Source organism: Vidua chalybeata, chromosome 24, assembly GCF_026979565.1.
Source record: "Vidua chalybeata isolate OUT-0048 chromosome 24, bVidCha1 merged haplotype, whole genome shotgun sequence".
NCBI lineage: Eukaryota > Metazoa > Chordata > Aves > Passeriformes > Viduidae > Vidua > Vidua chalybeata.
Genome location: NC_071553.1, coordinates 5,599,956 through 5,626,621, shown reverse-complemented (window position 1 = coordinate 5,626,621; position 26,666 = coordinate 5,599,956). Strand labels below are relative to the sequence as shown.

Below are 26,666 nucleotides of genomic sequence, written 5' to 3'. Positions count from 1 at the left end.
CCTGTCCCCTGTCCCCCGTCCCCTGTGCCCTGTCCCCTGTCCCCTGTCCCCGCTCCCGCCCGGACCGGGCTGTCCCCTATCCCTGCTCCCTCCCCGGACCGGGCTGTCCCCTGTCCCCTGTCCGCTGTCCCCTGTCCCTGCTCCTTCCCCGGACCGGGCTGTCCCCCGTCCCCCGTCCCCTGTCCCCTGTCCCCTGTCCCCTGTCCCTGCTCCTTCCCCGGACCGGGCTGTCCCCCGTCCCCTGTCCCCTGTCCCCTGTCCCCTGTCCCCTGTCCCTGCTCCTTCCCCGGACCGGGCTGTCCCCCGTCCCCTGTCCCCCGTCCCCTGTCCCCTGTCCCCCGTCCCCCGTCCCCTGTCCCCTGTCCCCCGTCCCCCGTCCCCTGTCCCCGCTCCCGCCCGGCCCCGCCGGTGCCACCGGGGCGAGTGCGCGGGCACAGCGCTCTGATTTGCATATCGCCGCCGCCGCCGCCAATAGGAAGGTGGGAATCACAGACGGGCAGGCGGCGCAGCCAATGAGACGCGGGCGGGGCGGGGCGCGGGGCGCGGGGCGGGGCGGCCCGGCCGGGCGGGCTCGGGGGCCGCTCGGAGCCGGGCGGCGGCGACAGCGGCGACAGCGGCGACAGCGGCGACAGCCACGGCGACAGCGGCGACAGCCACGGCGACAGGTGGGACCCGCGGGCCGGGGAGCGCTGCGAGCCGCTCTGCCGTCCTGCGGCACCCTGCGCGGGGCCGCCGCGCTGCTCTGGGTGAGGGGCTGCGTGAGCGTTGGGGACCTGCGGGGGACAGCGGCGTCCCGAGTGGGGCGGGGGCGCTGGGGAAGGGGACGGCGGCGTCCGCGGGGTGAGGACAGGAGCGAGGTTTGTGCCCCACGGAGCCCCCCGGGATGCCGGGAGGAGTTTCCCGCAGCGGTGCCCGGGCGGCGCCGGGGATGCTCCGGCACATCCCGGGCTGCTGCCGCCGCTCCCGGAGGGGATTTCTGCTTGCCCCGCTCCCCCTCCCCATCCGAGGCTCCCGGGCGCATCCGGAGCGTTTCTTTTAACCAGAGAGACCCCGCAGGGCGCGTGCATCGCTATACACAGCCTTTGGCAGCGGGTAGAAGTGGTTGCACAAGGTAAATGTGATTTAAAAAAAAAAAAGTTTCTGCGATTTCCCCCTCCTCTCCGGGCATAAAAACTCTTCCAGAGCTTCTGTTTTTGAAATGCACGTTCGAGTGAGCTTGCTCTTCCCAGGAAACTGTATTTTACACAATGGGCTGTAGGAACTCGTAGGAGATCTGTCTGTCATCGGTGTGTCCCCAGGCTGCAGCTTCCAGCCGAGGCTCCAACGCTGCACCGAAATTCTGTCCCCACCGGTGCAAATAATAAAAGTACGCTTAAAAATAAAATATAATGGAGAAAAAAAAAAAAAAAAAAAACCGGGAGCTGACACTTTATGGCTTTAAAGATAGAGTTTAAATAGTGTCTCACCCTAAGGAGCTGTAAAACTTGAGGTGGATTTGAGGACATCACTGGGATATCAAAGCCAACCTGGGAACTGGCATTAAAAGTTAAAAAAAAAAAGTTGAAAGCACAAATTGCTGCTTCCTTTAAAACACGAGCAAGCTGCCTCCCTCCTCCCCTGTCTTGTTGAAGGGCTGGGGAGAAGAAAATCATTAAAAAGGTCTGGCAGAGCCTGTATCTGGCTTTTATGGTCTGTCTTTCCAAAGGTGCTGTGGGTTTCATTTGGGTGGCAGTGCTGCAACTCAGAGATACTTGGGCTGTATTTCCAGCCTGGTACTCTGGGAATGGGGCAGAATTGCTGGGGAGGGGACAGAAACATCCCTGGCAGAGCGGGAGCAATGTCCACGACCTCCAAGGGGGTTCACCAGGAGTGTGGGGCTAAGCAGGAATCCAGCTGGAGCTGGAGTTTCCCAGCACAGGGGTGGGGTGGAGGGGTCCTGGGTGGGTTTTCTGGTCCTCATCCCCAGCCTGAGGGGTGATGGCAGCACCCTGAGGGGTGCAGGAGGACAAGGCAAGGCTGTGATGGGGCTGGGTGCTCACGGCAGCCAGGGGTGCTGAGGACTTTTTGCAGGGTTTGGGTGGTGCAGGTGGGCTTTGTGCTGGGGAAAATCTGTGGTGGCATGGAAAGAAATCCCCAGCAGATTTCTGGGGAGTCGTGAAGAAGTTTTGTCCTCTGCTGAAATGCACAGGGAGAGGTGATAGCACGTGGCCTCGCTGGTGGCTCTGGGGGATAGAGAGGTCCAGTGGTGCCCATCCTGCTCAGAACAGAGATGTCTGCTAGGATAATTGCTCATGCAATTATCTTCCCTTGTTTGTTTGGGTTTTTTGGGGGGCTTTTTTGTTTGTTTGTTTGTTTTTAAATAAATGCAAATAACCTCATCTTCCCAAGGCTGTGTTTGCCCAGCACACACTTCAGTCATGCTGAGCACCTTCCAGCTGGGACAAGCCAAAAAATAAGGACAACTCCTGAGTAAAAAGCAAAGTGCATCCCTCAGGAACATCACTGCAGTGTAGTTACGTGTGTTTTAATTAATTACCTGCTTGCAGAAGGAGAAAGTTTGCTGGAAGGTCTGAGATGGTCAGCACCAAGACCTCCTTGGGCTGGCTACAGCTCCCAGACTGGCTCAGGGGAAAAATATTTTGTAAATGGTCTGAAAAATAGTTTGTCCTCAGTTATTTCTCATTTTATACTATTTTATATCAATTTTATTTTATAGTCACTCTCGGTTACATGAATTTATATAAAGTTGCTGCAGCCCCTTGAGGGAGCTGTGAAGCTCCTACTGATCTTGTGCACATAACAGGGAAATAGATATTACTTAGCAAGGATTTTATTTTAATGCTCTGTGCCTGTGGGTGTTAAGAAGTGGCCACGAGTGCTCTAATGTACAAGTTGTTCATGTAACTGGTTTGTCATGGAGCTGACAGGCTTTTTCCATAACTAGTAATTGTGATTAGTAAGGATTTCTGATTTTGCAAGCGAGTGGAAAATTAGGAAAATAGTAGTAAAGTAACTGTCAGAAGTGAAGAGTCAGGACTGTGAGGGACTGCAGTTAAATCATCTTCTACCTGCAGTGTCCCATCTTTGTAAATAGCAGTATTGTCCTCAGATGGGAAAAATATTCTCATTGCAAGAACTTTCTGATTTACATTAAATTTAACCACTGAATAAAACGAGCCCTGGGAGGCACTGCCTGGCCAAGAGCATCATTCCTGGCACGTGACACCATCCCAAAAAGGGAGCCCGGGGTGGGAGCCAGCCTCCCTCCCCACCCCAGGTGATGCACACCCGTGTGTGCCTGTGCACGTGTGTGTGTCAGAGCCTGTCCCCACTCCTGTGCTGGCACTGTCCCCAAAGCCGTGGTGTCCTCTGCCCCTGCTGCTCCTCACAGCGTCCCCAGCGATGGCAGTGCCACCCCAGTCCCCTCCTGCAGTTTGTCCCCTCGTGGTGCTTCTCCAAGAACTCCTCACTTGGCACCAGAGCAGGCTGGTGCTTCACTGGGAATTGCCGCTTGCCCAAAATAATTTGGCATTTGTAGGCCCCTGGTGCAGATGCTCTTGGGTGCTGAGTTATTTCTGGGTGCCAGGGCTGCTGCTGGCAGTGCTGGATGCTGAGCTGGGGATTCCCCTCTGGGCATTCAGCTCTGGGATGCTCCAGGTGCTGCTGAGCCCTCGTGTGTGGGGACAAACCATCAAACACAGCATTCCCACTGCCAGGGCTCACCTGCCTGCAAGGTGCTTGGAGAAAACCCCAAATCTGTTGCGAGCAGATCAGAAACAAACAAAAACAAACAAATATTTTGATAAATCCAAGTTTAATTGCCACATTTACTCCGGAGAAAAGGCTAAATTAAAACAGAATTGGCAAACAAGGAGTTTCTTGTTTATTCCCATTTTGTATTTATTTTAGTCCCCCCCCAAGCTGTCACTTGAAACTCAATTTGCTCAGCTCTGGTGTAGCTGCTGCCAGGAGGCTGCTCTGAGTCGCCTGTGGAGGGCTTGGACTTCACTTGGTGTGCTGTACGGGGAGGGAAACTTCACATTTAGCAGCCAGAGGTGGAATATTTAATTCCAAAAAGCCTCTGGTCTGTTGTCCCTGGTTGTTTTGACCAGAGGAGAAGACACGACTGAAAGGACCCTGCTCATTTTTGGTGGCAGAAAACCCAGTGAGAGGGTGCCAAGGAGTGGGTAGTGGGATGTCAAGTACTTTCTCACATTTTACAGATGGTTTATATAACCTGCTTGGCTATATTATTATTTTTTTTCCCTGTCCAGTTACATAATCCCAATTTATGAAAGCTTTGGGAGGTTGCATTCCCCACTGTTTCATGTCTATGTATTACAGATCTGAGCTTGTTAGGGTGCTTGGCCTCCCTGCCAGGCATCTCCCAAGAAGCTCAGGCTGGTGTGGAGCAGCTCTTTATACACTCATTTTTACTACATTTCCTTGATGATTTCATTTTAGCCATCATCAAAAGCTGTGTCAGCCCCTCAGGAGCAGGATGGGTGCAGGCTGCTGCCTCTCCCTGCTGATGCAGAGCAAACACTTTGGGCATTCCTGGTTTTTCCAGAGTTTTGAGGATCTGCTCTTGTGGCAGAGGCTTGCTGTGATTTTTGTGGTGGAAGCACTGAAATCCTTGCTGGGGCCAGGGGTGGCTTTGGGGGCAGGTAGGAAAGGAGCTGCAGAGCATCCCTGTGTAGAATCCTCAGCCTCACCCTGCCCCTGGCACCTTCTCCCCTGGGGACAGCAGCTACCCATAAATGTCTGTGGATTTTGTTTTCCCTGGTATAAGTTTATCCTTCAAAATAAGGGAGGAGAAAAGAAAATGCTGCTTTTAATTTTCTTAATTCCCTTTGGCATGAAAGTGGAGGGTGTTGTGTCTCTGGCTACCCACTCTGGAGGAGATGGACCACAGGCTGCTCACAGGGGAGTTCAGAGGAGCTTTATCCCTCTGATTTATTTTTTATTTTATTTTATTTTATTTTATTTTATTTTATTTTATTTTATTTTATTTTGAAGCGACCTGGGAAAACCAAGCGACCATTTCCTTGCTAGAAAACCAGCAGAAGAACCAGATTATTTTTAATGGGTTTATATTGTGAACTGGGGGGATAAAACCACTCCTCTCTGCAAGTCTTTTGTGTGTTGCTGGCACGGGCCTGTTCACCTCACTCCAGGGGATGCAGAGACACTGAGCCCATCTTGCTTTTGCCTGAGATATTTATTCTGGCAGGGTTAGTGACCCATCCTGCTCACTTGTTCCTCTTGCAGCAGCTGAGGAACAGCCTCTTATTCCACGTATTTAAGGAAAAAAATCAATTAGTTATGACCTGAACCTTAAATAAAACCGTTTCAGAAGCTTAAAAATATGAGCTAGGCAGAATGATGAAGCCAGTGTGATGGGAGCATCCCCTGCTGTATTTAACTGAGCTGCATGCAGTAGTTTTCTTTTTCACTTCTTTATCCTCTTAATTGTTTTAAAACCCTCCCCTGCTGCTGCTTTTCTGGTAACAGGCAGATACCTCCTGGTCCCTGGGAGGTGCCTGGGGGCTGCATCCCTCTCCGAAGTGTCCCCACGGCGTGGGTGCCACTGTTGGGTGCCAGGGTCCCCACGGTGTTCGCCCTGGCGCGGGGACTGGCCATGGACACAGGAGACCAGGGACTCACCCTGGGTGCCATGGGGGTTTCTCAGGGTGCTGGGCAATCCCAGCAGCTCTGTTTGCATTTTGGTTCTTTGTTTGAGCAGAAGTTGCCGTGGCTGGCCCGCCGGGGTGTTGGCCTCTTGCACAACGTGCAGGCTACTTTAGGAAGTAAATTGATCACGGGAGATCTTAGCTGGTGAACAGGAGTTTCAATTTTATGGCTTCCCTGTTTATTTTGAAGGAGAGGGAGAAAGTCAAGTGGCCAGGATTAGAAAAAAAAAAAAACCAACAAAACCCACCCCCCAAAAAAAACCAAAAGAAAAAATATTAATTAACTGAGACGTATGAATGTGAGAACTCAATGTCTAGGTGTGTCCTTATGTGTTGGGATGCAGCTGAGGATTATGTGGAGCTGCTTGTCCATCCTAGGAAGGTCATATTTTGTTAGAAATCCCAGTTTTAACTGATTACCATCGCCTTCCTTGGTCTCTGCTCAGCACGCTGGCCCTGAGGTGTCTTAAAGCCCCCTCATCCAGGAGAAATCACTGCTCTGCTCTTCCCTCTCCTGCTGCACAGGCACAGCTTGCTCAGCAAGAAGGGATTTTATTAGGAAAAAAGCAGTTCTTGTGATGGAAGGGGAAGCAACCCACTGTGGGTCAGTGGAGAGAGTCAGCTGCTGCACTAATTGGGTTATTCCTCGTTATCAGTCTGTGCTGGGGCTGCAGGATGCGTGTGCAGCCCTGTGCAGCCCTGTGCTACTGGGATCTGGGATGATGGTCACCAGGATCCAGGGCCCCACATCCCCCTGCTGTGCTTTCAGATTTGTTGGGTTTTTTTTTTTTTAAGCCTGACCTTTGCATTTTCAAGAAACTCCCTCCTGTGTTGCAATCTGAAGCTTTTAGGGCTGTTGTGGTGCCGTGGAAGTGAAAGTGCTTTGTGCTAAGTGGGTCTTAAAAAAAAAAAACAAACCCCAGAGCAGCCAACTCTTATTTTTTCATCCCATTAATTTTCATCCCAGTGAAACAGTTGGACTGGATATAGCCTTGATTTATTTTTTTTTTAAGCTGATGGTAAGATGCTGTTTTGTGGAAACAGCGAGTCAAAACAGGTTTTGGCCGTAGTCTTCATCACCCAACTCTGACATGGTGGAGCATGATCTGTGGCTCAAAACTGCTCTGTTCTCCCTTCTTCTTCTGAAATCCTGTTTTAGAATAAAAAAGAATATGTGTTTTTTTCATCTTTTTTTTCTTTTTGTCCCTCCCCTCTCTTCTTACCAGGTATTGCCCCGCTGCGTCTCTAACCTGGACTCTCCCTGCACCTTCAAAGCTTCTGCAACAATTGCATGGTGGCAAGGTGAGAGCCCTCAAAACCCTGCCCAGCCCTGCTCTTCCCCATCCCTTTCCCCTCCTCTGAGCCTCCAGGAGGGATCTGCAACATGAAGTTTCCATTTGGAGCTGGCAAATTCCCGGTATGCCGATTTCTAGGAAACGTGGCTGGGGATCGTGTGGTTGGTGAAACCCTAGCATGTGTGATACCTGTCTGTCCTCAGCCCAGGGTCAGACATCTGCATCCCATTCTCCCCTCTGAATTTTCACCTATTCCTCAGTGTTGGGAGACAGCAACACCTGTGTGGAGAGGGAATTGTAAAATTAAAAGGCTTGTTTTTATTTATTTCTGTGCTTCTCCGAGCCATCCGTGTTTATATCGCAGGGAAATGAGCAGTGTGGATGTTGAGAGGAGGGAGGATGGTTTATCCTGGCTTCATTTGCAGACTTACAACATGAATCTTGTGGGTAGTAGCAGCAACAGGAAAGCAGGATCTGCTTGGGGTGTCAGAAACACCCAGGGGCTTTTGCACAGAGTAATTAATTAATTAATTAATGCCCTCCCTGTATCCAGAGTATACAAACAAGAAGATTCAGGCTCTGACACCACCAGCAAGCTTGCTGTGCTCAGTGACATCCCTGCCTGCTCACTATTTAAACCTCAGGGAATTTTTTTTTTTTTTGCCCTACAACCGTTTGTTTCAAATGAATTGGGATTTTGGCCCCTGGCCAGCCTCCTCCTGTCGCTCCAAATGGGAGATAAGTGGGAGCAGTGCACTCTTTTCCCTAACCTAGTTGGAGCTGTTTTTGCTGGACGGAGGAGTCGTGAGCTCTTTCATAACGTGGGCCACATCTTAATAGAGCTGGGTCTTGTGGGCTCCTTCCCTCCCACTGCTGCTGACGCAGAGCGGCTCCCCTCCCGCCCGCCTTGGCCAGCTTCCCTGGATGACTCCTCTAATTGCTTACGTAGAAAAATAATGAGAAGGATGCGTAGGGTGTATTTTTAGATGTCTCTTGGTGGGATTTAGCAACCGGCAGGCCGGAGCCAGCACCTCCCTGTCCGTCTCCTGCATCCCAGCGGTGGCTGCTTGGTGGACCTGGGGAGGGTCTGTCCCCACGAGGTGGTGATTCTTGGGCAAGCTTCCCTGCTTTTTTGGGCTTCTCCTGGAACTTATGGGTGGGTTTTGGGTGATGTGTCCCTGGTGCTGCACGGGGTCTGTGCAGGGAAGCCCTGAGCTGGCGCACGGTGCTGATGCCAAGCCCGTGCTCGGATGGGCACCACCTCCTCCTCACTCCTCTCCAAGAGGAGGGCTGTGGTGGCTTGCAGACCATCCCAGCACCCAAATCATTGAATCAGGGAGTGGTTTGCATTGGAGGGAAACTTTAAAGGTCATCTAGTCCAGCTAGACTAGACCAGGTTGCTCAGGGCTGTGTCCAAACTCACCCAAATGTTCCCAGGAGTGGGGCATCCATCACCCTTTTGGGTAACCAGTGCTTCACCACTCACATCATCAAACGTTTCTTCCAAAGTAACCCATGGCACGTTTTCCAATAAATACCTGTGAGATAATGGGTCCCACCACGTGCTGCTTCACTTTTTAAATGCTTTTTTTTAAAGATGTTCCCCTCTGAAACCCCAGCAGCGCAGAGGAAAGGGAGCAGAATCCCATTAAATATCACCCAAAACACTGTGATAATTGAGCCTTGCAACAAGTAGTTCCCTTATTTTTCTCTTTGCTTCTTCCATTTCAGGGCTCTTTGTGTCTCAGTGGCTTCCTGTGCTGGGGGGGGCTGGGCTCCAGTCCTTCCCTTTCCACCCGGGTGCGAGGAAAGCAATTCTTCTTGCAGCTCGACTTATCTCTCCTTGGAGCTGCAAACATCCTCTCTTTGCTCTTTTTGAATCCCCCAAATGAATGATTTCTCCTGCTGGTTAGCATCAGCTTCCATGCTGAAGACTTTGGGAAAGTTTCACAATTACAGTGGCTTTAATAGATCTGGTTTATGTCTTAAAAAACCCATCGCTTTCTAATTCCCCGTCACATGTTTCCTTGATGATGTGTCGCCCAGCAGTGCAGCTACCAAAATAGCCCCATGGTCTGAAGGAAATCATCAGGAAATATGTTTTTGAAACTGTAGGCAATTCTTTTTTTCACCAGGAACCATTGGAAAAAGTCTGTGTTCGATGGAAAACGTGGCTTTTCTGGCACCTTGGCTGCTTATGTGGTGACATTTGGGAGCGCAGTGCTCCAGCAGTTTGCCCAAAACCCCTCCAGTTCCTTAGATTGCTGTGAATTTTCTCTTTATCCACCCAAATAGCTGGGATTCTTTTGGTGTTGGGCTTGCTTTAATTTCTGGGGGAAATGCTTGCTTGTGCCTTGTCTTTCCATGCAGGGTGACAAACCCTTTCCTCTTCCACCCCCCCCCCCCGTGGTCCTGCCAGGCTGACAGGGTGTGTGCTGTGTCCCCCCCAGGTCCAAGGAGACCATGACCACTGATGAGGCCACCAAGAGTGAAGGGGAGGTGCAGGCAGCAGCTCTGGCCGAGCGTGGGGAGGACATCACACCATCCAAGGACCGAGGGGTTCTGAAGGTAAGGGGGATCTGCCAAGAGTGTCCTGCCTTCCTGCACTCTGGGGTGCACGGTCACCTCGCTGGGCTGCATCCCCAGCCCTCAGGCTCACAGCTCCAGGGCTGAAGGATTGAGTTCTTTCATTTCCAAGGTAAAGAGGATGAGCACTGCTTGGAGTAAAGGAGAGTGCAGTGGTGGTTGAGGCTGGTGGGCCCAGGCTGCTCCATTAATTTCACTGCTATTGTGTTCCTAATCAGATTATTAGCTGTAAATCCACAAAGCATTTCTGTGTGTGACTCACAAACATTAGAAAGAGCACATTACTGAGGTCATCCAGTCTGCTCCACAGCCCCTTTTTCATATTCAGGGCCGTTTCTGGGTAGTTCTGCTCCTCAGCACTTACACTTCTCCACTTGAATAGGACCTTTCCTCCAAGAATAGCATCCTCCCCTGCTCCATCCTCAGCTTGAGAACTGCTTGTTCCCGGCTGCAGCGTTCAGAAAAAAGTGTTGACAAGGAGTGAGTAGTGAACTGACACACCCCTGTGAGTAAAATGTGCACGGACAGAGAGTGAGTGGAGCTGCACTCACTGCAGGTTTGCAACCATGGTGTTTATCCACCCAGTATGGGCTGGTCTCTGCTCCCAGCCCAGTCCAGCTCCACTGCTGTGGCTCCACTTTGAGATTTGTTTTTAGGAGCTGATGATGGGCAAACTGAATAGCTGCCTCCTGTTATTTAGGGCAGCACTGGGGTGTATATGCATGTGTGTATATATATATTTTTTTTTTATTATTATTATTATTTAAATGCCTGTGTGTATCTCCCTCCCCTCCATATGCATATGGAGGGGAGGGAGATACACACAGGCATTTAAATAAAAAAAAAAAAAATATATATATGTATACATGCATATACTGCTGTCCAATGCATTTTCCTGTCCAATGGCCCCAGCTCATGGGTGGTTTCTCTCTCTCAGATCATTAAGAGACCTGGGAGTGAGGATGAGTGTCCCATGATTGGAGACAAGGTTTATGTGCACTACAAAGGGAAACTGGCCAACGGGAAGAAGTTTGACTCCAGCCGCGATCGGAACGAGCCCTTCATCTTCAGCCTGGGCAAGGGTGAGCTGGTCCAGGGGTGTCCATCCCTGGGATGGTGGAGGGTGGGATCACCCTGGGGCAGGGGGATCAGCTGATCCTGTTGCAGGACAGCGTCAGCCCTGCCTTAAGTCTCTTGTGAGTGCGGGGCTTTTTCGGGTGCATCCCTTGCTGCACCCAGCCTGGGTTTGTTCCTGGCTTGCTGGCTGCTCCCTCCTGCCTGACATCTGCCTTTCCCCTAGGTCAGGTAATCAAGGCGTGGGACATCGGGGTGGCCACCATGAAGAAGGGAGAGATCTGCTACTTGCTCTGCAAACCCGAGTACGCGTACGGCTCTGCTGGCAGTGCCCCCAAAATCCCCTCCAATGCCACCCTCTTTTTTGAGGCAAGTAATGCTGGTGAGCTGGTGTGTGGATGAGCAAGCTCGCTCCCTTTCTGCCTTGCCAGCCAGCTCAGAAATAAACATTTAAAAATTAATAACAATAATAAAAAAAAAAAAAACAACAAAGCCCAAACAACAAAAAAAATCCACCAAAAAAAAAAAACCAAAAACCCAGCTTGGATTCCTGAAACGTGTCCCTCTGCTCCAGGAACTGCTGCCAGGGCTTTCTCAGAAATGTGTGTCTGAGCTGGAAGGCTGGGACTGAAACTCCAGCTTAGGAGAGTCCTGGAGCTGGGGCGGGGAGTGGGCAGATTCCTGGTTTCAACATGCACATGGGAAGGAGAAAGCAGCTGGGAAATGCCTCCAGGTGCTAAAAAACCATTAGTGCTGAGGGGTGGTAGGAAAGTTAAGATTTTGGCACAGAGGGCTCCCTGGGCAGGGCTCATTGGGACACAGAAGAAGGAGGGAGTCTGTCCTAAATCAAGGCTCAGGCCTTCCAAGTCGAGTGTGGATTAAGCTGAGGGTCAGAGCTGGTCCCATCAGAGGATGATGGGGAAGCTCCTGCCCACACTGGGGGACTTTCACAGCATCTTCCAGCAGCAGCTGTGTTGCACCCTTACAGGTTCAATAAACTTATTTTTGCTGTTCCTTTGTGTTATGCTTCAGGTACTGGATGAGTCCCAGTTTCTAATAAATCACATGTATTATGCTGTGGTTTGGATCTGGCTTTTATGGGCAACTTCTGCTCGTCAGCTGAATGGAGAATTCGCTGGCTTGGTTCTCCAGCCAGGGGATGGACTGCTGCTTTGTGGCTCTCTGTTGTTGTTCTCTTCTCCTTTCCCCTTCCCTGTGCTCTGCCCACTTTATTATTTTTTTAGGTCGAGCTGCTCGACTTCAAAGGCGAGGACTTGTTTGAGGATGGAGGAATAATCCGGAGGATCAAGAGGAAGGGAGAAGGTTACTCCAACCCTAATGAAGGTGCTACCGTGGAGAGTGAGTGCTGGTCCCTTGTGGGACAAGTGCAGGGATCAGCCTGTGCTGAGCTGATCCCTGGCGAGGAGCTGCTGGCAGTGCACAGGCTGAAGGTGGCTGGTGGGATGCAGTGACATCCATCCCAGATGGGATGGAGAGCAGCTGGGGGTGCTCCTCTGAGCTCTTCCCTGGCCAGCCCCTGTGGTGGCTCTGCCAGAGCTGCTGCCCTGCAGGGCTGGCTGGAAAACCAGCAGCCCAGGAAAACCCTGGAGCTGCTCAGGCAGTGGCTGGGGGGAGGATGGAAGAAGCAAACCCCCGTGGGGTTTCAGGGCTCTGTTGTCTCCCCCAGCCCTTCTGCATCCCAGTGCAGTGTTCAGGGTGCTCTGGGATCAGCCAAAAACCCCTGGCTCTGCCTTGCCTCCAAAGCATCAGTTGCCAGCCCTTCCTCCCTCAACACTTGCTGAGTATTTTGGACACTCAGCAGTTTTTCTGGCCTCCTCATTCCAATGTTGATGGTATTTTTGGGGGGGGTCTCATCACATTTCTTACAGAATGGGGCTTTTTCCTTCCCTTATGGCCACGGGGCTGCTGATGGTGAGGGGAAGGAAATTATTACAAGGGGTTTGCTGAGGCTGGGGTGGTCTCAGCTGCCACGGGAGGATGGGGAGCTCACATCCCATTGGGCTCTCCCTCTTCTGGTCCCATTTCTGGAGCAGACATTTCATGGGGCTGGACAGGGGAGGGCAGACTGGGGTTTGGGATTTTTTCCTTCATAGGAGCTGCTCAGACACACACACTGGGCTCGCTCCATATGGGAGACATTTACTTTCATTTCTTAATTCCAGAGCTGCTGTTCACAAAGATCCTAAAATCCCTTTATCAACTGAAAAATTGAATCTGATCTGTTAGAGCTTACAAAGCTCACAGCTTTAAGTGGCTAGTTCTTCTAACGAGACTCTCCTTTAGGGAAAAATGAGATTTTTGACTCAAATTCTGCTGTCTGAGCGGTGATCACTGTGCTGGGGGTGGCACAGCAGCTGTGGGGACACAGCAGTCCACCCTGGGGCAGGTTTACCTCAGCTGTGTAGTTTGGGAGATGCTGGAATTAAGCTGGAATAAATCACTCGTCCAGGAGCAAGTACCTCCGGGTTTTTATAGGCTTTAAGTTTTACAGACCCTAAATCCCAGTTCTGGTCCCTAAAACCTGTGCTGCAGTTGAAATCTGGCATTCCAGCTTTTGTTACATCCTTTCCCCCCACACCCCTCCTCCTTCTCCGTTTTTAATCTGAGTACAAATTGCTGTCAGCACATCAAGTTCGTGTGCCAGCCGCACTCAGTACACTCTGTTCTCAGCTCTTCAAAAACAAAATCGCTGCAGGCACTGAGAGAACAATAAGTCAGAGCTGCAACCGGAGTGATGTTCCTTCAGTGACTTTTTTTTTCTCTGTAATCCAAGAGCAGCTGAACCAGCTGACCCACTCCTGGAAACCCGAGCATTCCCCCCCTGTGCTCGGTGTATTTTCTGTGCAATTAAAACAGAGCAGAACTATCCTTGGAAGGAAGGATCACAACATCCCCTTGTGCATCCTGTTTTAAAGTGGAGCTTCCCATCACGGCAGGGGATGTGGGACCCGGGGGAGCTGTAGTGCTGCTTTTGGGGTCAGGGATTATGGATCTGTGCTCGCCAGGAAGGTGCAGGGACATGCACGGTGCTATGGGGTGGCTGGGTTACCTGCATTTTAGGCAGAATTTTCCACATTTTCTGTGCCTAAAAAACCTGCCAGCTTGGTTTTGGGTAGTGCAAAAGCAGAGCTTGTCCCTGGAGGAGCTGGATTTGCTTTTTGTCCTCATCCCAAGCTGGATGAGCTCACAGCAGCCTGACTGCCGTGGTCACTGTGCACCAGTGATGGATGCAGGATGTGTCCCAGGGAGCTGGCAAGCACCTGAGCATCCTCTGCTTGTGTCCCAGCATGGCTTTGGTGGCAAGAGTGGGGTGAGAAGGCAGAGCCTGGCGTCCTGCCCCTGCAGTGAGGAACCCATCCTTGGGTTCTCTTAGGGCAGCTGGACCTGCCCTTGGAATGGGGGCTGCCAGGTCTGCCTTGGTCCATGCCTCTCATCCTAAGGACTTCTGTGGGTCCCAGGGCAGGGGATGGACACAGGTTTCCTTCAGCCCAGGCTGCAGCTCTCCTGTGCAGAGCCCAGAGCCTCACGGCTGTTCCTGGTACCCAGCTTGTCCTGCCCCTCACCTGCCACCACAGCAGCATGCTCAGTGCCCTGCAGCATCTCAGGTTGCATTCTGTTCCCCTCAAACAAAGGTAAAACTCATGTCTTTGCAGGCTGCAAAGCCTTTAAGAACAGTTGTGAAATTTTGCTCTTACAAAGCTTTTTTTTGTTGTTGTTTGTTTTGGGTTTTTTTCCCCCCCAACAATATGTAGGAGTTCCTTGCGAAATTGCTTTTACTTGATGCCTGCCTGCACGTGTGTGTATGCCTTTTACCCTGCAAGCAGAATGCAAAGGTTGTAAAAGCGTCCCCAAAGCCTGGAACGTCTTCAGGTTTGAATAAATAAAGAATAATCTTGCTGTGGAAAGCCAGCCAGGGGTGCCAGGTGGTGAGTGTGCCAGGTACCCCGTGTCCGCTCTGCCTGCGCTTCTGCCAGCGTCTGGGGCTGGAACAGCACGGCTCCTGGTTGAAGATTAAAAATAAAAAAGTTTATCTTGTACTTTGAGTTCTCAGAGTCAGGAGAACACGGCCTTGTTTTCGAGGCAGGAGTCAAGGCAGTATAGCACAGTATAGAAGATTTGTAATCACCGTGATAAACTCTGCCTGGCGCCGTGCCAGGAGCAATATCCAGTTCCAGTAAGACTTGACTCGTGCACTTGAGTACGAGGGGAACATATTAGTCACGATGTTTATCTGTTGTTTGGTCCTTGCTTAGACGAGATATGCCTGCCTTGCTTTTCAGCAGTGCTCCCAAGCCCTCCCCATCCCTCTTCTCCAGGCTGCCCCCAGCTCTGGGTCTTCCCTCTTCCAGGCTCTGCTGACTTTTGGGAGAGCTGCTTTATAAAACGCTTTCTAAGTCACGTTGGAGCCCACCTTTCTCCAAGGTTTGGGTGGTTCTGGGTGCCATCCTGCCCTTCTTGCCCCTCTGCAGTTCACCTGGAGGGATTCTGTGGCGGCCGCAGGTTCGACTGCAAGGATGTGAAATTCGTCGTGGGCGAGGGGGAGGACCACGACATCCCCATCGGCATTGACAAGGCCCTGGAGAAGATGCAGAGGGGAGAGCACTGCATCCTCTACCTCAGCCCACGGTAAGGAGCATCTCCACAGGGCTGCTGAGTGGGTCTCAGCCTCCAGCCCTTGTGGAAGATGGTGATCCTGCAAACAGGGCTCTCCAGGAGAGTCTCAGAGGACACCAGCAGGAACAGCAGGGGTGACCAGTGGCATGTAGACAGGAATATTGAAATGCTTTAAAATAAACAGGTGAAAGGGCTTTAGCCAAGTCCACAGTCTGAGATAAAAATGTCTCCCTGGAAATGACCAGGGCTGGAGAGAAGCCTGTGTAAAAAGATGGGTTTGATGCAGCCAGAAGGGATGATTCCCAACCTTTGCTCACGGAGAGTAACATCGCCCTGTCCCCAAAATGTTTAGAAAGCTGCGGGTGGCAACCTGGGTGTGCATTTATGGGCAAGCTCTGCTGAAAAAAAGGATTCTCCCCTTTCTCTGAGTGCCTCCCCCTGCCCTGCAGGTACGGCTTTGGCGAGGCTGGGAAGCCCAAGTACGGCATCCAGGGGAACGCGGAGCTGGTGTACGAGGTGACCCTGAAGAGCTTTGAGAAGGTGAGGGCAGAGGTGCTCCTGTCCCTCCCCGGCTTGCAGGAATGTCAGGGCCTGTGTAGCCTCCAGCCTTTGTCCCTGGCGTGGCTGCAGCCCAACCCCTGCTGAAGTGGAGACGTCACCGAGGAGCTTCGTGTTCTTAATTTGTTCTTCTCTGTTGGTTTGTTTTATTCTTGTGGCTGAGGTCCAAGGCTGGGTGTCTTATTTGTTCCTAACCTTGTCCTTTTGTACTTTCTTTTTTATTTTAATATTATTTTTAATTCTTCCTCTTTTTTCCCCCTCTTCTTTTTCTTTTTTCCTCCTCCTTTTTTCTCCTTTTTTCCTCCATTTTTCTCTTCTTTTCTCCTCTTTTCTCCTCATTTTTCCTTTTTTCTACTTTTTTTCTCCTTTTCTAATTTTTCTGCTTTTTTTCTCCTTTTTCCTCTTTTTTTTCCTCTTTTCTTTTTAGTTTCTTTCCCTTTTTTCTCCTTTTTTCCACTTTTTTTTTTTTCCCCCCTGGACTGCACAGATAAAAGCTGGTCCATGCAGCCAGCCCTTGGCTGTGCCCATGAGAAGGCTGGGGATGGGATGCAGGAGAAGCTCATGGGATTTGCACATCCCTGGATGGGTCCCCTGCCTGTGCCATCGCCCTGGCCAAAGCAGGAGCAGGACCTGTCTCCAGGCTCTGTGGTACAGCCCTGATGAGCCCTGAGTGTGACCACGCTGTCCCAGAGAGTGGCACGGTCCTGCTGGGGCAGGGGAGGCTGCTCTGCTCCACTGGGAGTGCTCCAAGTGTTCCTTTGCAGGCCAAGGAGTCGTGGGAGATGGACACCAAGGAGAAGCTGGAGCAGGCAGCTGTGGTCAAGGAGAAGGGCACGATGTACTTCAAGGTTTGTGAACTTGGGGGTGGCAGAGGCAGAGGAGGGGAGCTGGGACTGAATTTGGCAGCCATCAGTGCCAGATGTGCCCCCAGACAGGGCTGGGGAAGGCGAGTCCTGCCCTCCCTCTGCCTTTTTCTCACTCCTTGCTGCTCCCTGAGATATCTCATCCTTTCCCAGCCTTGCCTGGGCTGTGTGCTCCCTGCAGAGCAGGACAGCAGATCAAACCCTTCCCAGGCCAGGGCCAGTGCTGAGGGGCTTTGCATTCCCCTTCCCAGCTCCCCGCTGTTCTGACTCAGCTTTTCCCAAACCTGCTGGTTCTGTAGGAGCTGGGATCCTCCTCCTTTCCTGTATTTATTGAACACCCCACATGACACTTGTCACCTGCTCACGGGACATTCCAGGGGCAGACTGAGCCTCTTTTTGCTCCTTTCAGGAAGGCAAGTACCTGCAGGCAGTGATCCAGTACGGGAAGATTGTGTCCTGGCTGGAAATGGAGTATGGCTTGTCTGAGAAGGAGTCTAAAGCCTCTGACTCCTTCCTGCTGGCTGCCTTCCTCAACCTGGCCATGTGCTACCTGAAGCTGCGAGAGTACGCCAAGGCTGTCGAGTGCTGTGACAAGGTAGGGGTGCACTGATGCCACCCCTGGGTCACCAGAAACTCATACCTTTATGGGCTACCTAAAAACAGGGGCCAGGCAAAATTAAGGGAATAAAAAGCAGGTATTTTATTGAAGGGCCTTGAGGTACATTTAGGGGCTACACCCCTAAAAAAATGGACAATGGGTCATGGGTTTTCACACTTTTTGTAAGTTTGGTCCATTTGTATATTGGGGGTTAATCTTCCAATTACAGCTTCAGGTAATGAAGTAATTTACCCCAAGTTTGCTCCCCCCAACTCACTTTTGTTTCCATCTCTGGGAGCCTGAGGCAATGAGGTGTCCTTGATTCCAGGCCTGGAGAGGAATTGTTGTGTCTGCCCAAAATGGGAGAACAGCAGCTCACACTGTGTATGGAGTTTAGGGTTAGACACTAAAAAACTACAGGATTACAAATATATGAAAAATATAAAAGCTAAAGTCCTAAGGCATCAGCATGAGCCTGGAGGATGAAGCATCCTCTTCTCCTGCATGTTCTCATTGGGAGTTTGGTGGAGTTTTTAAAATTTCTTTTTGTATAAGAAGGAATACCCCTGCCACACTCAGGGGTATTTTAAGCAAGGAGAGATAATAAAACTATATTAATGATCTCCCAGCTGCTAAAGGAGATGAGGCAATTTTTGCTGAACAAGATGCAAGTGCTCTGGAGATTTGAAGCCACCTTGTCCTAATTTTGGCAGATTTATTGAGGCTTTGACTGTAGGGGATCTCTTGGGAGGTCTCTGAGATGTTAACAGAGACCTGTGTGTGCTTCCAGGCTCTGGGGTTGGACCAGGACAATGAGAAGGGCTTGTACAGGAGGGGTGAAGCCAGGTTATTGATGAACGAGTTCGAGCTGGCCAAATGTGACTTTCAAAAAGTGCTGGAAGTGAACCCACAGAACAAAGCAGCCAAGTGCCAGATCTCTGTGTGCCAGAAGAAAACGAAGGAGCACAACGAGCGGGACCGGAGGATCTACGCCAACATGTTCACAAAGTTTGCAGAGAGGGATGCAAAGGTGAGTGTTGCTCGTTTTTGGCCATCCAGGGTTGCGCTGAGGGATGCTCGACAGGTTTGTGATGAGAAGAGATGGGTTCAACCAAATTAAATTATAGGTCAGGATGGAGGACAGAGGGATAGAGCCTGCTGCAGTGGGAAGAAGTGTTTTACTTCTTGGTGTCTCTTATGCAGAGGGTGCCATCAGGTGCTCAATCATCAATAAAAGCATTTGCAGTGTGAGTTCAGAGGGGCTGATAACAGGGCTGGCATTGGTGTTTAAGTTGGCTGCTCCCAGCTAGTGACTGTTGATGAACTCCTGTCACAAGTGAAATGAAGTATCATTCCATCTCTGGCAGGAGTATTTTGAGACATGATAGTGTGGATTTCCTGAAGCTGGTAAGGCAATACCTGCTCCTCTGCTCAGGCAGAGAGATCACTGTCTCAGAACAGGCTCTCATCCAAAATTCCACTGAACAAAACCTGCTGTACTGTAATGAGAGAGGACACAGCTTTGCAAGCCATCTGCATGGGTCATTTTTAGTATGATCTCTTCTGAAGCACTGTCTGGAGGTTGAGGCTGTGGATTAAGTGACTCGTGCAGCCCCTGGGGAGCAGCATGCTGGGGGCAACTGGCTTGGGCTAGGAGCAGGGCCAGCCTGGCCAGCTGATGGCACTGTGCTTGGCTTGTGTGGCCAGCTGTGATGGGCACAGTCACTGCTGGAGCAGGCATAAGGCTTCCCTGTGCCTGAGTGCTCCTCTCCTACACCCCCTTGATGGGCTGCACCCACGGCTCAGTCCTGTATCTCCACTCTGACACTGCTGCCTTACCTCCTCATCCATCCATCATCCATCCATCCATCATCCATCCATCCATCCATCCATCCATCCATCCATCCATCCATCCATCATCCATCCATCCATCCATCCATGGATCCATCCATCCATCATCCATCCATCATCATCCATCCATCATCCATCCATCCATCCATCATCCATCCATCATCCATCCATCCATCCATCATCCATCCATCCATCCATCATCCATCCATCCATCATCCATCCATCATCCATCCATCATCATCCATCCATCCATCATCCATCCATCCATCCATCCATCCATCATCCATCCATCCATCCATCATCCATCCATCCATCCATCCATCATCATCCATCCATCCATCATCCATCCATCCATCATCCATCCATCATCCATCCATCCATCATCCATGCATCCATCCATCCATCATCCATGGATCCATCCATCCATCATCCATCATCCATCCATCCATCATCCATCCATCCATCCATCCATCCATCATCCATCCATCCATCATCCATGGATCCATCCATCATCCATCCATCCATCCATCCATCCATCCATCCATCCATCCATCCATCCATCATCCATCCATCATCCATCATCCATCCATCATCCATCCATCATCCATCATCCATCCATCATCCATCCATCATCCATCATCCATCCATCATCCATCCATCATCCATCCATCATCCATCATCCATCCATCCATCCATCCATCCATCCATCCATCCATCCATCCATCCATCCTCACTTCTGGTGAGGTGGGTCACATCATTCCCAGGGGTCCCACACCTTCCCCAAGAGCTGCCTGAGCTGGTGAGCTTTAACCTCTACCAGCCACTGAGTCAAGGAAACAGCACCCAGTGGTGGGAGCTGCACTGCTCAATGGGCATGGGGCAGTTGTGGGGGGCAATTTTACCTCTGCCCTTCCAGGCTGGACTGCCTGAGCCTATTCCCAGCATCCCTGTCACTTGCCTGCCCCTTCCCTCTCCCGTTTCCAGCTCAGTGTGTTTTATTTGCTGTTTGGCAGGAAGCAGCCAGCAAAACTGGTGTGGAAAAAACAGCGGAGAAGGCGGCGTGTGGAAAAGGACCGAAAGCTCCTGGTGCTGAAGGTGAAGAGGCTGAAGGACACGTATGATGGAGGAGGAGGGGATGGGATAGCCTCCTGCCCTCGGCCCACACTGAAAAAGGTTGCTGCCAAACCTTGGGACTTGCCAGTGTTTTCTTGTAAAGCTTGTTACAGTTTGTGTGATCGTGGAAGCCAAAAGCACCTCGCAAAGAAAAGCGACCCCGTCCCACTGCCCTGGGGGCAGAGCAGGAGCGGCAGGACACCGTGGGACCACTGCACGTGGAACAAACACCATTTAAACAGCAGGGAAAAGAAAAAAAAAATATTATAATGATAAATTAAAACGCTTGGCTCCTGGGAGGTTTCCGTAGACAGCTTGTTCCAGCTCCCTGGGCTTTGTGTCCACTCTCAGCACAGCACCCTCTGAGAGGAGCTGGGATGTGGGACATGCTCCTTGTACACTGCAGTGCTGCCTCTGGCTGTCCCAGCGCAGCCCCCGGGGCAGGGATTGGCTTTGTCTCCTGCTGACTCCTTGCCTGTGGCCAAAGGTTGCGGGGCAGAGGCAGGATGAGAACCCACATGGCCTCTGCTGCAGCCCCTGGGTCTTTAAAGCACTGTTTGGGGAGGGGGGCACGCACAGATTTTACCTTCTGAAGGAGCTGGTTCCTGTTTCTTTAGAGAGCAAAAGCCTGTCCAGCTTTGCAGGTGCTCAGCCCACAGGCCTGCACCCCATCCCTTGGCTCCCAGCTTTAAATGGGAGTTTTATTGCTTTTACTGGGATCTGTATGTGGGGAAAATAAAAGAGCAGGTTGACACGTGGTTCAGAAAGCAAGTGGCTGGGCCTGAGCTGGTGCCATGGGTTTGTCACTGAGCAGCTTTCCCATGGTGAGGGGGTCCCAGGTGCATCGTGTCCCTGCACCAGAGCTGCTGCTGCCTCCTCAGCCATCAGCCCTGTCCATCCTCAAGGGACACTGTCACTACGCCATGAGAACAGCTTTCCAGTTGTTATTTTTCCTGTCTCTATAATAATACCCCTTTTGGAGCTTGAAAATAAACAACTGAAAGAAAAAGGAAAAAAAAAAAAATAGTACTTTTTCTCTGGATCCTGCTGAGCAGATGGGGTGGCTGTGGGGAGGGTGGGTGGGTACTCCTCATGGGGGGAGATGCCCCAGCACTTTTTTGTGTGTCTGGAATTATTGGTGTCTCCAAGAGCTGGTGCTGCCCCTTTTTATCAGTGCCATTGTTCTCTGGAGAGCCAGTGAAGGGCCAGCAATCCATGCTTTGGAAATGCCTGGCTGGGGGACGCTCTTCAGGGATCTCAGCTGTTTTTCCAGCCTGGGAGGTTTATCCTTATGCTTTTCCCCCCATCCCTAGTGCATTATTTTGGGAGCTGAGTGGGTGGAGGAGTCATTTGTGCCCCTTGACCGAGGGTGGGGAGAGAACAGAAGGCTGGGACAATGGGGTATTAGGACTGCCCATCCCTCTTTTATACCTCCTTCCACAATCTTGGCAGACTAAGCCAGATTTGGTTAAAATTCCTCTTCTCTAGTCCCATCAGGTGGTACCTGAGGCATCATTTCTCAAGCCTGTCTGTTTTCCCACCTGCAGGAGTGGCACAGCATCCCCGTGGCTGCTCCAGCTGCTCACTCAGCTCTTGGGTTTTCTTCCACTCTGGGATGCATCTCCCTGGAGGCTCCTGCGAGACCCAGGGCCTCTGCAAAATGTGGGCTTTTCATTTTTTCTTGCAGGGCAAAAAAGTCCTTTGGGGGCAGCCCAAGCCACATTTTCCATAGGAAACAATCCCAACAGGAAAAAAACCAAACAAAACAAAACAACCCACCAACTTGCTTTGCAGTTTTTGGGCTTGCTCCCCGTTTTTAAGCAGATTTTTGGTTTATTTCGGCTTGGTGCTTTTCTGTCCCTTGGAAGAGAAATTGAACTTGTGCGAGTTGAGGTTTAGAGATGAAAGGGAAACCAGGAGGGTTTTGTAGGGAGGATTAAGAAGTTCCCGGTGCTGGTGGGTGTGCAGTGCTCAAATGCCATCTAGTGGCACCGAGCACGGGCTGGGGGTTTTGAGGGGACCGTGGTGGGCTGGCCAAGGCCAAGGCTCCGGTGGGGACACTGGGGACACTTGGCCTGTCTGGCTTTGCAGCCCAACAGCGTCTGTGGGGCCCTCTGAGGGGGAATAGCAAGAGTTGAATGTCAAGTGGTGAAATAAGGAGGTGAGGCATGAGCAGGAGATTATGAAACACATCCAAAGAGACCTCGGGACATGGGACAGGGGCAGAGCAGTGCTCAGTACAGAAACCTCAGCACCACCCAGAGCCAGGGATGCTGCCTTCCCCTGCACGGGCTTTCCATGCACAGCTCACATGAAACAGCCCAAATCCTGCTCTTCACTCACCAAGAACACATTTCTGGGTGGAAAACGAAGATACTCAGGGAGTATAACCCTAAACAGGGTCAGAGAGCCACTGGCTGCGCTGTGCCAGGGACCCCAACCAGCCAGGGGGGAACCTGTGCACCCCAAAAAGGGTCTGGGGTCGGGCTGACCCCCTGCACTCCTGCAGAGCCCCCTTTTCCTGTGATTACTCCCCTGCCAGCTGCTCTCCCAGCAAGCCTGGCTGACAGCCCCTGCAATCCTATTAACCGACTTTCAGGAGAAATAAAGTTAATCACCTCCTCCACCTGCTCTTCCTCCTTTCCCTTCTCCTCCTCCCACCACAGAGACTTGCGGAGGCGGCCGAGCCGATGCTGTGAGGCCACTCTGGCTCCTGTGGCTGGGACTGACCCCATGGCCCTGGCCCGGGGCTGCTAGGGGCTGCAGGGCCGGGGAGAGCGGGGCAGGGCAGGGCGAGCCGAGCCGGGAGCGATGCCGCTGCAGACGGAGATCCTGCGAGAGGTCTGGGCTGCCGACAGGTGAGAGCCGGGGGCAGGGTGGGATCCGCGGGGTGGGATCTGTGGGGTGGGATCCGCGGGGTGGGATCTGTGGTGTAGGATCTGTGGGGTGGGATCTGTGGTGTAGGATCTGCAGGGTGGGATCTGCGGGGTGGGATCTGTGGGGTGGGATCTGTGGTGTAGGATCTGTGGGGTGGGATCTGCAGGGTGGGATCTGCAGGGTGGGATCTGTGGGGTGGGATCTGTGGTGTAGGATCTGTGGTGTAGGATCTGCGGGGTGGGATCTGTGGTGTAGGATCTGTGGTGTAGGATCAGTGGTGTAGGATCTGCAGTGTGGGATCCGCAGGGTGGGATCTGCAGGGTGGGATCTGCAGGGTGGGATCTGTGGTGTAGGATCTGTGTTGTAGGATCTGTGGTGTGGGATCTGCAGGGTGGGATCTATGGTGTAGGATCTGTGTTGTGGGATCTGCGGGGTGGGATCTGCAGGGTGGGATCTGTGGTGTAGGATCTGTGGTGTAGGATCTGCAGTGTGGGATCCACAGGGTGGGATCTGCAGGGTGGGATCTGTGGTGTAGGATCTGTGTTGTAGGATCTGTGGTGTAGGATCCGCGGGGTGGGATCTGCAGGGTGGGATCCACGGGTTGGGTGATGTGCTGGGCATCCCCGGTGGACCCCCCTCTCCTCCAGCGCCTTTTCCTCCTGTTTTCAATTTCAGTGCAGTTTAACGAGCAGTTTCATCACGGTGTTGTTTCTCTGGGGGTTGGTGGGATGATGCTCATTCACTTACAGAGAGGAAAAGTTTGCTAGAGGGGGATCCCCAAATTAAGCTCCTTGCTGTCCCCCTTGGCCAAGGCAGAGCCTGTCCTGTGTTCCCCGTTAGGAAGGATGATGTCAGGCAAGCTTGACCCCATTGAGACAGGGGGAAATGCTACTGGAACCACATGAAAGACTGACCTTTCCCCCTTTACCAAAAATCGGGGCAATCTCGTGCCCTCAGGGTCTGTGGAGGGCTGAAAGCCCTCACCCTTTTGGTTTCTGTGCCCCACAGCCCCAGTGAAGAGCCGGGGAGCCCCCAGCAGCACAAGCCCAAACAGGTGAGAAAAAATCCTTCTTCTCCATCCCATGTGCCACCATCCCCTGCTGTGGGCTGTCCCCGAGGGCTGGGGACATCAGAGACCCTCAAACCCCAGAGTCCACACCAAGGCCGATTTGGGGCTGGTTGGGCTGCTCTATTGGGGTGCTGCAGCCTGTGAGGGCATGAGATTTTTGGGAACCCCCTCCGGAGCAGGTGGGTAGAGACAATTCCACAGCCCTCCCTTCTTTGTGCATCCTTCTGAATCCCCCCTCCATCACTTTGAAGCACCCCACGAGGAGGGTTCCTAGTTCTTAAATAACAGTTTTAATTAAGCCCCTCAGTTAAGCTGTAAACTGTGACTCACTTTCCCCAGGCCATGACCCTGAAAGCCAGACCACCCTTCCCTGCCTTTCAGAACAGCCCCCAGGTGCCCCCCAGCCTTGGAAGGGTCTCAGCAGCAATTTCATCCACCACTCAATTTTATTTTTAATCAGCAGCTCCTCCTTGAAGGGCTTTGTTAAGTAAGGGAGTGGTTGCCCACCCCGCAGCTGCTTAAGGGATTAGGGGGTGCAAAGGAGCTTTTCCGTGTGAGCTCATGACACGGAAGAAAGCAGCCAGTTCCTAGCTTCACCATGGAGCCCCCAGCTCCCCTTCCCCAAATTCACAGTCCTGGGATCCCGCTGGGATCCATCGGGATCCCACTTTTTGTGAAACACCTTCACACAGCCTGTGGGAGAAGCAAAACCCCTGCAAGGGGGAAGATGCTCTGTTGGGCACTGGAAGCCTTGGTGCGCCTGGATTTGCTGAGATCACTTTCTGAGAGCCCTGAGCTGACACCCACTCCCCAAATACCTCCTGCCCAGAGCCAGGTGCTGACCCACTTGCTCCGTGTTTGGTAAATCGGGGTTATTTATAGCCCCAGCTAACCAGGATTAGGCACAGCACGCCTAATCCTCCTGTTTCCCTGCTCCTGCTGACCTCCTTGCCATCCACAGCAGCCTCTTGCGGGCGTGAGAGGAGATGGAGGTGAGAGGCCAGGCTGTCTGCCTGTCCCTGTGTCCCCTGTCCCAGCTCAGGTACCCAGAGTGGCCACCAGTGCCCAGAGTGGCTCCCAGCCAGGGTCCCCAGTGTGATTTGTCCCTCTGTTCTGACACGGTGTCCCAGCAGCACCATCATCACATCCCTCATGTCCAGGGCTGTCCCAGGGCAGGTGTTCTGTCTGTCTGCTAACAGACCTTTCTGTTTTCCTCCCTCTGCCTTCCCCGGGGGCTGCCCCATGGTAAGTCACACATCAGAAGGTGTCAGTGTGTCCCTGTTCCAGAGCGTGTCCCCTGCTCCCGTGCTGGGCTGGGGAAAAGCCCGGCTGCATCTCTGAAAGGAACCCAGTGCTGTATGAGCAGGGGGTGCCTGGTGAAGGGAAAAGGTGTTTAAGGCTGGCACCACCTCTGCAGCACCGTCCATGAGGGCAGAAGCTGAAGAAGAAGAGGCAGGAGCCTGGGCTGGAGCCCGAGGCCAAACCGCGGCGGCCGCGGGTGAAGAAGCCGAGTGAGGCAGGGGCTGCAGAGGAGCCTCCAGCCCCGGCACAGGGTGAGCACAGATCTCCCACAGCCCCCATGGAAATGGGGGAAATGGGGTGCCCCATCCCGCACCTGAGGCGCTCTCCATCGTGAGCATCTCTTGAAATGCGCAGGGGTGAAGAAGGTGAGGAAGAAGAAGGAGGAGAAGGGGGAGGAGGAGAGCGACAAGGACCCTTCCTCTAAATTCACCAAGGAGCCTCGGAAGAAGAAGGAAAGCCTGGCTCCCCGCTCCCAAGTGCCCAAGGGCTCCAAGAAGCCACAAGGTGCGGGGGCAACACCCAACCCCTCTGCAGACACTCGCTCGTGGCACCTCGTGTCCCCCTGTACCATGTCCCGATAGCGCCGTCGGTGCTCCCAGTGCCTGCTGGGGCTCTGCTGGGGCTCTGCTGGGGCTCTGCACATCCCCGGCAGAGTTTTTTGGCTAAAACCCAGCTACGGACCTGGGAGAAACGGGGATGTGGCAGGGGACCTGCGCTCATCGCCTTGGTCGGGGAGTTGGTATCGAGGGGGAGAGTGGGAAAGTGGGCAAGGGGGGGGTGACACACTCCCTGGGTAGGTGGCACTGAGGTCCCCGCACACTTCTCCGGAGCGAAAAGCGGCTCCGCACGGCGAGGCTGCGGCCGCGAGAGAGCGCTGTGGCCGCGGCCGCGGAGCCCGGCGCTGGACCCGGCCCACGCCCCGCAGGACAGCGCGGCCGGGCCGGCTCCGGCTCCCTCGGCCACCGCCCCGCGGGGACAGCGAGAGCGGCCGCTGCCGCCCAGGCACGGTCCCTCCTCGCTCACCACGAGCCCGGGGTCCCCCGCTGCCAAAGGACGTTGTGTTGGCTGACGCCGTGGTCACCTCTGGGCAGAGCCGGCTGAGGATGAGGACGATGAGGAAGAGGAAGAAGAGGTGGAGAATAAAAACCCGCC

At 52.6% G+C, this 26,666-nt stretch overlaps 1 protein-coding gene across 2 annotated transcripts; it reads left to right on the top strand.

Moving 5' to 3' along the window:
- The first annotated feature begins 568 nt into the window (after positions 1–568).
- On the top strand, positions 569–21,024 carry FKBP5 (FKBP prolyl isomerase 5). 2 transcript variants are annotated; one of them, XM_053963993.1, is made up of 12 exons: positions 569–665; positions 6,920–6,995; positions 9,439–9,556; positions 10,512–10,656; positions 10,875–11,017; positions 11,893–12,007; positions 15,139–15,295; positions 15,733–15,823; positions 16,606–16,689; positions 17,114–17,299; positions 18,093–18,332; positions 20,167–21,024. In XM_053963993.1, the coding sequence occupies exons 2-12, from the start codon at positions 6,985–6,987 to the stop codon at positions 20,272–20,274; spliced, it is 1,398 nt and encodes a 465-aa protein (XP_053819968.1). In that variant the 5' UTR covers positions 569–665; positions 6,920–6,984; the 3' UTR covers positions 20,275–21,024. The 2 variants fall into 2 exon arrangements, with proteins under 2 accessions (XP_053819968.1, XP_053819969.1); XM_053963994.1 differs by having other exon boundaries at positions 659–746.
- Positions 21,025–26,666: the final 5,642 nt, after the last annotated feature.

Bases quoted from the DNA above. Each gene is read 5' to 3' on its own strand.
- FKBP5 (XM_053963993.1), top strand. The intron at 9,557-10,511 runs GTAAGGGGGATC...TCTCTCTCTCAG, and splicing joins AGGACCGAGGGGTTCTGAAG to ATCATTAAGAGACCTGGGAG. The intron at 18,333-20,166 runs GTGAGTGTTGCT...GCTGTTTGGCAG, and splicing joins TTGCAGAGAGGGATGCAAAG to GAAGCAGCCAGCAAAACTGG.